The sequence below is a fragment of the Euleptes europaea genome, chromosome 1 (genome assembly GCF_029931775.1).
Source record: "Euleptes europaea isolate rEulEur1 chromosome 1, rEulEur1.hap1, whole genome shotgun sequence".
In the NCBI taxonomy this organism is placed as follows: Eukaryota; Metazoa; Chordata; class Lepidosauria; order Squamata; family Sphaerodactylidae; genus Euleptes; species Euleptes europaea.
The window spans coordinates 173,648,832-173,660,671 of NC_079312.1; the positions used below are offsets into that span (position 1 = coordinate 173,648,832).

General features: G+C 43.8%; 1 protein-coding gene across 1 annotated transcript; it reads right to left on the reverse strand.

Moving 5' to 3' along the window:
* Positions 1 to 833: 833 nt before the first annotated feature.
* Positions 834 to 9,063, reverse strand: LOC130483239 (lysozyme C, milk isozyme-like). Its single transcript, XM_056856019.1, has 4 exons — positions 8,925 to 9,063; positions 6,863 to 7,024; positions 3,930 to 4,008; positions 834 to 900 (listed from the first exon to the last, which is right to left on the reverse strand). The coding sequence occupies exons 1-4, from the start codon at positions 9,061 to 9,063 to the stop codon at positions 834 to 836; spliced, it is 447 nt and encodes a 148-aa protein (XP_056711997.1).
* Between the last annotated feature and the right edge of the window lie 2,777 nt (positions 9,064 to 11,840).

The window sequence follows — 11,840 nt, forward strand, 5'->3', positions numbered from 1 at the left end:
AGTTGGCCCTGGTTAGTATTGGTATGGGAGATCACCTAAGGAGGGGCTGTGGTTCAATGATAGCACATCTGCTTGGCATTCAGAAGGTCCCAGGTTCAATCCCTGGCATCTCCAATTAAAGGGACTAGGAAAGTACGTGATGTGCAAGACATAACCTAGACAATATTGACTTTGATGGACTAAGGATCTGATTCAGTATAAGGCAGCTTCATGTGTTCATGTGTTCAATACCAGGATCATTACGCAGAGTCAGGCAATGGTAAACCACCTTCATAAGACTCTTGCCTTGAAAACCCTATCGGGAGGCCATAAGTTGGCTGTGACTGGATGGCACTTTACACACAGAGAGACCTGGAAGATTCCTGGCCTTCACCCCTGGAACATCTCAGGCAGTCAATGGTGAATTTCTGGGTGGTAGATTGGTGGTTAAGACCTTGCCTGGCAGCACTGGTGTTTGTTTGTGGAGTAATTCAACCATGCACTTAACAATTAGACGAATGGTAGCAAGAGGATCCAGGGAACTGCTGGCAGAGCTAGTTCTACAATCGCCATCAATTGGGATGCACTGGGGCCCATAGACACAAACAGATTCATCAAACCAAAAGGATGTGATGCTTCGACACAATTTATTGAAAATTTTCAAGCAGAGAAATCCAGAATCCCCACAACCAGATCAATGCTCCCCTGCCCTCCCATGTCTCAAATTTCCCTCTTTTTTATGCAAAGTCCATTTCCCAACTGCTTGCGAAGACTGGGATTGGAATGCAGGCGGGTATCATTTTAGCAGCAGAATCATCAGAGGAATGCTCAGATTTTATTCCGAATCAGGAACCTCAGAGTCGGCAGCCTCTGGTCCACTGTGAGAGATTTCGCCCCTTGCAATATTTCCTCCAAGCGACCCTAAAAGTCAGAAAGAGAGAAAAGCAAATAGGCACCATCACACAAGAGTTCCTTAGACCGCTGCTGGTATGTTGGGCCTCTGAAGATAGAAATTCAGAAAATTTCTGGTTGAGACATGGGTTATTGTTTTAGTATATCAGAAACTCATTATGAAGGTTTCTTTCAGTCTGCTTGCTCTTCTCTGTTTTGGTCAGATTTGGGGCCATTTTTGCACTACCTAACATGACCACTAGGGAGGAGAAGAAGAAGAAGAAGAAGAAGAGTTGGTTTTTATATTCCGACTTTCTCTACCACATTAAGGAAGAATCGAACCGGCTTACAATCACCTTCCCTCCCCCTCCCCATGATAGACAACCTGTGAGGTAGGTGGGGCTGAGAGAGCTCTAAGAGAGCTGTGACTAGCTCAAGGACACCCAGCTGGCTTTGTGTGTAGGAGTGGGGGAACAAATCCAGTTCACCAGATTAGCCTCCGCCGCTCATATGGAGGTGTTGAAGGTTTCAATATATTGATTATAGATATTGACATATTACAGCTTTTAATTCATTGTTCTCAGTTCTCAAATATGTTCAGGCTATGTAACTATGTAACTGCCTGGGAAAGTGAAAACACAGAGAAGCTAGAATAGTGAACAGTTGATAATCTAGGCTGTAAGCCAAACCAGATAACAGTGGAACACAGGGAGAAGGATGACAGAACACCTTTTGAAAAGAGGCTTTTCTGTCTTTTCATCTGCCTAGACGAATTTCTTAGATATTCCTTTGCTTAGAAGTATAATCAAGATGCAATTATATATCTTTAAGATTAAAGATGTTTTGACTTATTCAGCCAGACAATGAGCAGACATATGTGTGAAACTTAACAATGTTATGAGAAAGATGTTGTTTATATGACATGTCCTGATGCCATCCACCAATTTATGACATCAAGGTTAAAGTATATGCTTGAGAACAGATATTTAATCTGATTTCATGCATCATGAGATATTATAATATCTTATTGGTTCTTGGGGCACCAGCCTCCAAAATTCTATAAAAAGGGCTTGAAAATTGAGAGAAATTGGGACAATCTACCCTCAGACATGCTTGCGTGCTGTCCATAAGGGAAATTCTCCCCCAGACATGCTTGTGTGCTGTCTGTCTTGAGAATTCGTCCTGGCATGATCATTGATGGGTTGGTTACTGGGTTGGTAACTATTGTGTAACTGTATTTCATATTAGATCTATATTCTTTTGTTATATTCTTCTGTTGTATAACTTGTATTACATTGTGCATATATCTTTTCATTTTACTATTTTCTGGAGCATTTACAATAAAAAGGAATTGTTTACAATTCAAAATATGTTGTATCATCACTTCCAAGTGGCTGGTTAAATAAGGTAACGCAGTTTTTAGTGAATCACAAAATCTAAAAGCTTAGCCACAAAAAGTATCGTGATTGACTACTTCAGAGGAGTGGGAAATTGAACCCGGTTCTCCAGATCAAAATCTGCCACTCCAAACCACTGCTCTTAACCACTACACCACACTGGTCTTGTCAGATCTTGGGAGCTAAGCATGGCTTGGATGGCAGACCACCAAGGAAGACTCTGACAAGTAAGGCAATGGAAAACCACTTCTACTTCTCATTTGTCTATGCACCATGAGTACTAATCTGCCCTACCTGTGCGTTTATTTATTTATTTAAAATGTTGAATAACTCTCTGTTTTTCTTATAGTGCTCAAGACACCTTGCAAAGTTTGATAAAACACAGAATGAAATGCATTAAGACATAAAACCAAAATTTAAAGTCACTACTCAGGACTGCTACTGAACTTGAAGATGGTTTTTATTAAGGACTGTGTTTGGTTAACTGCCTCCTAAAGGTTGAAAGGGGGTCAGGTTGTTTTATAATCATGGGGCTACCAGCAAAAAGACCCTCTCTTGTGCACCCACCAAACAAGCTTCTTTGATAGATGGCACAGACAGGAGGGCCTCTCCCTGAAATCTTTATTCCTGGGTAGGAACATATTGGAGTAGACAATCCTTCAGATAACTTGATCACAAGCCAGGTAGGGCTTTAAAGGTCAAAACCAGCACCCTGAATTGGGCTCAGGAGTGAAGAGGTAGCCAGTGTAATTGCTGTATTATCAGGGTCATACATTTCCTATAGCTGGCCCCAACAAGCAGTCTAGCCACAGCATTCTGCACTAGCTGCAACCTCCAAACACTCTTCAAGAGTTGCCCCTAGTTCAGCACACTGCAATAGTCCAGCCTGGATGTAACTAAGGCATGGATCACTGTGGCTTGATTGGACTACTGTGTCAAGTTGCACACACAAGCTGCAAGCCTGGCTTTTCAAGGGGGTATAACACCATCCAAGAGAAAAAAGATCTCAAGTCCCAGGTCTGCCTTTCTACTAATCCAGATAGCCTCTGTCTTGCCAAGATTAAGTTTCAGCTTGTTCACCCTCATCCAGCCCATTACTGACCCCAAGCCGTGGTTCAGAAGATCAACAGTATCCTTGGAATTCAGTGGAAAAGAAAGGTAAAGTTTGGTGCCATCCACATATTGGTGACACCCCAACCCAGACCTCCAGATGACCCCTCTCAAGAGGTTCACATAGATATTAAATAGCGTGGAGGATAAGACCAAAACCTGTGGAGCTACACAGGTCAGCTGCCATGAGGCAGGGAATCCCCCAGCACCACCTTCTGAGACCATCCCTCGGATCATACATGAACTACTGTAACATGGTGCCCCCCCAGTTCCAGTGTCGACAGGTGGCTCCTTAAGATACTATGGTTGATAGTATCAAAGACTGCTAAGGATTCTGGCAGAACTAGCAAAGTAAAATTCCCTTTCTCTAATTCTTGGTAGAGGTCATCAACGTAGGCAACTAAAGCCCTCTCTGTTCCAAACGCCAGCCTGAAGCCATATTGAAATGGATCCAGAAAACCAGTCTCTTCTAAGAGCCCCTGTAAAGTTTTCTGATTTGTGAGAGCTGGTATCTTCCTGATACCCAGAGATGCTGAATGAAGATGGACTCACCAGGCATTCATCCTGTTGGGGTCACGGACCACCCTCTTAGCACACTCGATATCATCACTGATGTCACTATTCACAAAATCTGCCAAAAGATTTGCCAGAAAACAGAGGTTATTTGGGACTGTTGAAAAGGGTTTCTTCCCAACCATCACATTGTTCAGTCAACAACAGTATGTACAGAGGCATTCTGAGTAGCAGCCCCACAATTGCAGGCCTTCTTTCCCCTACATGTCCATTACAGTCCAAGCTTGAATGCTTTTTCAAGAGTAGGTTTGAGCTTTGCTATCCAAGCCAATATTCAATGACTAGGGATGAGCAGGAGTTATACTCCAGTTGTCTTTTGGCAATAATGGAGACTTTCAGGATGTCACTCTGACAGTCAATAGTAACCCTACAGAGTCTCCTACCCGATCCTTTTGACTGGAGAAGCTGAGAATTGAACCCGGCACCCTCTGTCTGCAAAGCAGATGCTCTGTCACAGTGCTTGGCTCCTCACCTCTTGGTGGTGGAAAGTGCCGTCAAGACACAGCTGATGTACAGCAACCCCATAGAGGGTTCAAGGCAAGAGATGAACAGATGGAGTTTGCCATTGCCTGCCTCTGCATAGCAATCCTGCACTTCCATGGTGGTCTCTCAAACAAGTACTAATCAGGGCCAAGCCTGCTTAGCTTCTGAGATCTAATGAGATCAAGCTAGTCTGGGCCATCAAGGTCAAGGCCCTCTCCTCTTTCCTATATATATTTCCCCAGGTTTATTAATATTCTGATTATTTCAGAAATGCACCACCACCTGTCTAACCATAAGCAGCCAACATGTTAAAAACCCTCTTCCACTATAGTGTAGGGGGAATTCCCACTCTAATTATTTCATGGGTTTTGTACAACACTTTGGAAAGACCCAAATTCTAAACTTATCTATTGCACTCCTAAAAAACATTCCAGTGATAAGGAACCCCAAAAAGCAGGAGGAGGGGAATTCAGCAGAGGAATCAGGAGAAATCCTGAGCAATTCTCATACATAATGTAGGCAAAGATTTTGAATACTTCTGACAGTTTCCCCGTAAATTTTTGGTAAATTGGTTGTCAAATAGATTGTCATTTTTTAAGAAGAAACACTACATACCAGCTGTTCAGCAGTAGCTGCAGTAGCAATGCTAAGGGATCATGAAATGCATCCATACAATTCAGAACACTGTGACAACTATACTGAATGAGTAAAACTCAATATAATCTGATATTGGGGTCAGAATGTTTTGGGTTTTGTTTTGTTTTGTTTTTGTTAGAGAAGCCACAGCCTGCTAAAAGACTAGTTAATGTAAATACAGCTGAAAGAGTAGTTTAGTCCACATGTACCCTAGGGGGAGACATGGTGCATTCTCTAAGGTTTATTGAATGTTTTCTCTTGCAGTTCAGCCTGCCTCGTGTTGCTTTTCTCTCTGCTGTGTCTGCGAGCTAGTACTTGTACTCTGAAGGCCTCTCTGTTGTATCAGTGGCCTGCAGTCAGTTCTTGCCTTTTGCAAATCTTGTTGCAGTAAAACTAATTGAAAGGAAACTCCAAAGCATGGGATTGGATTATTTCTTGAACTCTGACAACAGGTTATGGATCCAGCATGCTTCCACTGCACAATTCTGCCAACAGGTTATGGGCCCAGCATGCTTCCACCACACAACTCTGCTAACACTCTTCTTATGCAGGCATCATGAAGGGTGTATCACACAGAAAGAATGCAAAGAACCCAGTTTGGGTATAGAGGGGCAATATGCTGAAACTACATGGCATCACCTCCTAACATGGGCACAAACTGGGAGAGGTGAGAGAAAGGCAGCAAGGCATTTACTGTGTGGCACCTCCACCTCCCAATCCAGAGTAGGGATACCAGCCTCCAGGTGGGACCTGGAGATTCTCCAAGAATTATAGCTCAGCTGCAGACTACAGAGCAGTTCCCCTGGAGAAAATGGCTGTATTGGAGGGTGGACGATATGACATTGTCCTCCACTAAGGTTCCTGTCCTCCCCAGGCTCCACCCCCAAATCTCCAGGAGTTTCCTAACCTGGAGCTGGCAACCATAATCCAGGGACTGAAGTGGGGTGGGAGGAGTGCAAAGCAATGCATCATATTTCCAGGAAGATGCGCTTGTTTAGGATTATGGTAAAATGACTTTTCACTCCAAGTATCACTCTTAAATTGCCAAATCTGCAGATAAACCCAGAAGCTGCACATAAACAATGGAGATTGCTGGACTTTTGCTGACAAGTTTCCACTAAGTAAGAGGGGAGCAGTTTCATTGACTGTGTGTGGGATCGCTGTTCTTTATTAATAGAGGCATACTCGGAGCACTTAGTGTAGGTTTCTCAGTGGTGGTACATTTGAGGAAAATGCACTTCTGAGTCATGACCCAATATGACAGCATGAAGCAATCCTAGAGGAGCTGGGAGGATGAAATGAAGCTGAAGAGGTAAGCTCCTCATTGAGGAGAGGTGAGTAAATTCCACATCCCCCAACCAGGTAGAAACAGGTGTCTGCAAGGCCTACTTTACCACTGGGATGAGATGATCAATAAGTTATGGTGCCTTTGGCAAGGATGCCTCTTAAAGATGGGAACTCAGGAAAGTATGCAAGACAGAAGGAGAATGCTGGCGGGGTGAATCAAAAAGTGAGGTGCTGATATACTTCTTTAGCAACAGTCTTGACCTAGACATCCTGAAATATAGAAGTTGCAGAGGTGAGTGGCAGAGAACAGGGTGAGATCACAGCTGGAGAAGGAGTAGAGGAAGGAGATTAAATGAGAAGAGAAGCTACCAGAGGGGGGACCATATAGGCGAGGAGAATTGGAGGGGAAAGAACTGTAGCTCTCCATTAAAAAAAAAACAGCCCCACATGCTTGGGGAATATCACAGACTTTTGGCTTGGTGGTTCCATAGTAACAAGCTACTTACTGCTGCAGGATGTGCGACAACCATTGGCTGTTTTGCCCTCTCCATTGGAGCACCACCAACGACTGTTGATCTGAAAAATCCCATAGTCCCTGCTACCATCGCTGTTCCTTCGCCCCACAGCCGCTGTGTTGAATCTGCTTTCATGATAAGCCATACAGATCCCTGGAAGAAAAAGAGCATGAAATTAATGGAGGGAGTGTCGTGGGGAAAAAAAGAAGTTTCATTTTCATAAACCATTTGAAACTGCTACCAATATTCTGAAATGGAAACGGCTATTTAATCTCTTTTTTAAAATGCTAGGAAAGCTATCTGTGTTTTGTTTTGTTTTAATGAGAAGTTCAAAACTAAGCAGACATTTCAGTTATTTATTTATGTACAGTATTTTACAAAGAGATGCTGGGGATAAAACATGGGACCTTCTGCATGCCAAGCAGATGCTCTACCACTGAGCCATGACCTCTGGGAGAGGACTGGGGCATTGTGAGCTTACTTGTTTTTCAGCCCTCGTGGTGATCTTTCAGAATTGCAACTGATCTCTGGATGAATGATAACAGCTCTTCTAAATTACTACTTTGCCAGATGGGCTGTAGGTTCATCTATACATTATGATTCTTCATTTGTTTTCCACTCCCCCGCCCTCCAGCCACACAGTAGCTGCTGAGGGGAACTGCTCCCCTCCCCAAAATAAGCATTAATCCAAATGGGCTCGGAACAGCACTGCGGAAGGAAAGAAAGGCCCCTTCCTCCCCGCCTCAAGCAGATTTCTTGTATGAAAACTACATTGAGGGGGTTATTTTTTCAATTTTGCTGCTCCACATGCACAAATACGCCACATGGAGCAGCAAAATTGGAAGAAAAAAAGGAGGGGAATAAAACCCAACCTAAAAACAAAAGCTGGGTACCCAAGGTTGGATGGAAAGGCAATATATATAAGTCTATGTATAAATACTGAAAGTATAATTTATTAGAAACGCTATGTAAAAGTTAAAATTATTTAAAAGCATTAAAATAGCACAATGGCATTTCCTGAGGTTGATAACTGTAACCACATACCAAACGTGTTTCGGCCTATGGGGCCTTCATCAGTGGTTAATTAAAACCCTTTGTTAAGCCTGCATGCATTTACAGAAATACATTAATGAATACAAATACAAACAGGTCAAACCCAACCAGGCATGTGTATATGTTGTGAATTCTATTCCCAATTACTCAAACATCTGGGATAATAGGTTCTTGTTGTAATACTGGTTAGTATAAGTCTCTCATTAAACTAGATTAATTCATGTCATCGTATTCCCTATTACTATGTATGGGCGTGAAAGCTGGACAGTGAAGAAAGCTGATAGGAAGAAAATAGATTCCTTTGAAATGTGGTGTTGGAGGAGAGTGTTACGGATTCCGTGGACTGCCAAAAAAACAAATCAGTGGGTTATAGATCAAATCAAGCCTGAACTGACCCTAGAAGCTGAAATGACTAAACTGAGGCTATCGTATTTTGGTCACGTCATGAGACGACAAGAGTCACTGGAAAAGACAGTCATGCTAGGAAAAGTTGAGGGCAGCAGGAAAAGAGGAAGACCCAACAAGAGATGGATTGACTCAATAAAGGAAGCCACAGCCTTCAATTTGCAAGATCTGAGCAAGGCTGTCAAAGATAGGACATTTTGGAGGACTTTCATTCATAGGGTTGCCATGAGTTGGAAGCTACTTGACGGCACTTAACACACACACACATAAGTCTCTCATATACTATGTGTGCAGGTATCAACCTAGTAAAGCAGTCTCTCATGACTGGGGTGGAGAGTGTTTGAAAATCAGTGAAAAGGAGTCATTCCATCATCCACAAGACAATGACTCCTTTCCCCATCATGGTTGACAATGATGTTCTACAGGATCAGACCTGGTGGGATAGCGATGCTACAGGGAATCCTTCTCAACCATCTTGGTTGAGAAGAGTCATCGTCATGGGCCAGTGCTTTTAGAAAGCACTCGCTGCAAATATAAAAAATGTCAAATTGTAAGAAAGAAGATGAAACGGCACAGAAAGGGAAAGCAAACTCACAGTCCCCCAGGCTGTAGCCATAATAGCCACTCATTCCTGCTCGTTTCAGCCTCCTAGCTAGTTCACATTTCGGAAACACTCTGGCTTCATTCACTGCGACAAGCAAGAAGAGGAGGGCGGCGAGAGCCTGAATCTTCATGGCTGCAGCTCTCGCGAGGATGATGTGAAGCTTTGCCCAGATCCCCGCTGGATTTTATAGCCCAGACCTGCGCAACAGAAAAGGAAGGATTGACATGTGGCAGTTGAGCCAGAAGATAAATTCCTCAGGGCCATTTCAGATACTAGCGCATGCGGGGGTGGGGGGTTTCCCCTCATGCAATCCCTTTCCTCAAACATTATCTCAAAAACTCAATTGTAAGTCTAATCCCTTCAGATGAGGGAAAAGATACAACCGTTTGTACTGGAGCCAAAGATCTGTCAACCCAACCCATTGTAAATAAAAGCCATCTCTCTTATCATTCTTTTTGTGTCTTAATATTTTCTTTGGCTCTAGGTAATCTGTCGGGTTTAATGGATAGGCAGCTGCCCATATTTTCACATCCACCCTGACCATGTGGTTTTGTGGTTTTTCCTTTTTGCATAATATGCATCCAGGCTGCTGTCAGCAATAAACAAACTATGTATATCCTTTCCATAGCCTAAGGGCATGATCTTGCAGCCCACTGGCAATAGGATTCTGGTTTGGAGCGACGGACTCTGATCTGGAGAACCGGGCTTGATTCCCCGCTCCTCCACCTGAGCGGCGGAGGCTAATCTGGGGAACTGGATTTGTTTCCCCCACTCCTACACACAAAGCCAGCTGGGTGACTTTGGGCAAGTCACACTCTCTCAGCCTCACCTACCTCACAGGGTGTCTGTTGTGGGGAGGGGAAGGGAAGGTTATTGTAAGCCGGGTTGAGTCTCCCTTAAGTGGTAGAGATAGTAGAGAAAGTTGGCATATAAAAACCAACTCTTCTTCTTCTTAACTGCAGCCTCTACTTGTATCCAAAAGCCTCTGATTTTTGAGCAAGTAAAAAAATATGAAATAATCTTGCATGACCCTTCAATGCAAACAGTCCACATTCCATATTTACACTGATTAAATAATTTACCATATTTTCCCATATCCATTACCATTTTTTAAATTGTGAAGAGGCCAGCATGGTGTAATGGTTAAGAGAGGTGGACTCTGATCTGGAGAACCGGGTTTGATTCCCCACTCATCCACACGAGGAGAGGACTCTAATCTTGTGAACCGGGTTGGTTTTCCCACTTCTTCACATGAAGCTAGCTGGGTGATCTTGGGCTATTCACAGCTCTCTTAGAGCTCTCTATGCCCCATCAACCTCACAGGGTGTTTGTTGTGGGGAGGGGGAGGGAAGGTGATTGTAAGCCAGTTTGATTCTTTCTTAAGTGGTAGAGAAAGTTGGCATGTAAAAACTAACTCTTCTTCTTCTTAAATAAACTAAACAGCAAAAACCAAAGAGACTAATCCCTAAGCACTATGAGTGTGAACTTCCTGCTCTTGCTACAGCTTTTTCTCTCTGGAGAACCAGGTTTGATTCCCCAGTCCTCCACATAAGGAGCGGCCTCTAGTCTGGAGAACCAGGTTGGCTCTATTCTGGACCAAGTGAAGTTTCCAAACAGTTTCCAAAGGCAGCCCCACATAGAACACATTGCAATCATTTAATCTGGATGTGATCATAGCATGGATCGCCTTGGCCACTGGTCAGATCATTCTTTTCAACAAAGGGCTATAGCTGGTGTATCAGCTGAAGGTGACCTAAGTTGCTACATGCAGGACACCCAAGCCTCCAACTCCAGGCCAGGAATGAGGACTACCACCAAGCTATGGAGGGAGTACAATCCTCTCACATGAACACATGAATCTGCCTTCTACTGAGTCAGACCCTTGGTCCATCAAAGTCAGTATTATCTACTCAGACCGGCAGCGGCTCTCCAGGGTCTCAGGCAGAGGTCTTTCACATCACCTACCTGCCTGGTCCCTTTAACTGGAGATGCCGGGGATTGAACCTGGGACCTTCTATGTGTCAAACAGATGCTCTTCCACTGAGCCACAGCCCCTCCAGCCCCTCCAGAACAGGCTGACTCCCCAGTCCTCAAGCGACATTATCATAAACCAGGGAATGCTGGGTCAAGATGGTGCCAAGATAAAACATGTCTGCTGCAGCTCTCCGCATGTCAAATTTACTTTGCCCTGTTAACTGACTTATTTCTTTGTCAAGCTGCGGTTTTGCTGTTGGGAAAGCTCAGGGAGACCGCTTTAAGCCATTATAGATTGACAGTGTAGACTTCTCGGGTTATTTTGTGACAATAAATTAGAAAAGACCTCTGCTTGGCTGGGTCTTAAAACGATCCCAGCTTTAACTTCAAACAATAAGCCGCTAACTCCTTTACTGCTTCAATTAGCTGACACTCTATATTTGACACGCGGTCCCATTGACATGTTATCTACAAGCTCACCGTAAATAGCTTAGGCAATTAAGATTGTAAAAGCTAGGGCTGTCAATTCGGTTTGTCCCAAACCGAAAAACAGTCGAATTCCCCCCGATTCAGCGGTTTTCAGTTTGACTGGAACCGAATTTTTTAAAAGGCGAGAAAACGACGAGCCGAATTCGGCGAGATTAGGGCGCGCTGAATAAATTCAGCAAATTTGGGGCATGCCGAATAAATTTGGCAAATTTGGGGGCTCAGAATCAGCAGCATAACCGTCAGTTAGTAAGCAGCATTCTCCCACGGCCAATGGTGGCCAAGCTGGGTCTTCTCCTGGCCAATCAGAGCAGGGATTCTCACTTTTGAAATGGCCAGGAGAAGAGTCTGAAAACTCCCGTCCCTCCCCTCCCATCTCGACTGTATTCATTATCTTCCAATTTGGTGATGGTGCTGCTGAGAAATCCGATTCCTGACTGGGCCAAG

Excerpts from the sequence above, each read along its gene's own strand:
- LOC130483239 (XM_056856019.1), bottom strand. The coding sequence starts at position 9,063 with ATGAAGATTCAGGCTCTCGCCGCCCTCCTCTTCTTGCTTGTCGCAGTG. Across the intron at positions 7,025-8,924 it reads TGGCTACAGCCTGGGGGACT|GGATCTGTATGGCTTATCAT; the intron begins GTGAGTTTGCTT and ends TTTTTCTTCCAG. Across the intron at positions 4,009-6,862 it reads TTGTCGCACATCCTGCAGCA|ATTTTGTGAATAGTGACATC; the intron begins GTAAGTAGCTTG and ends ATCTTTTGGCAG.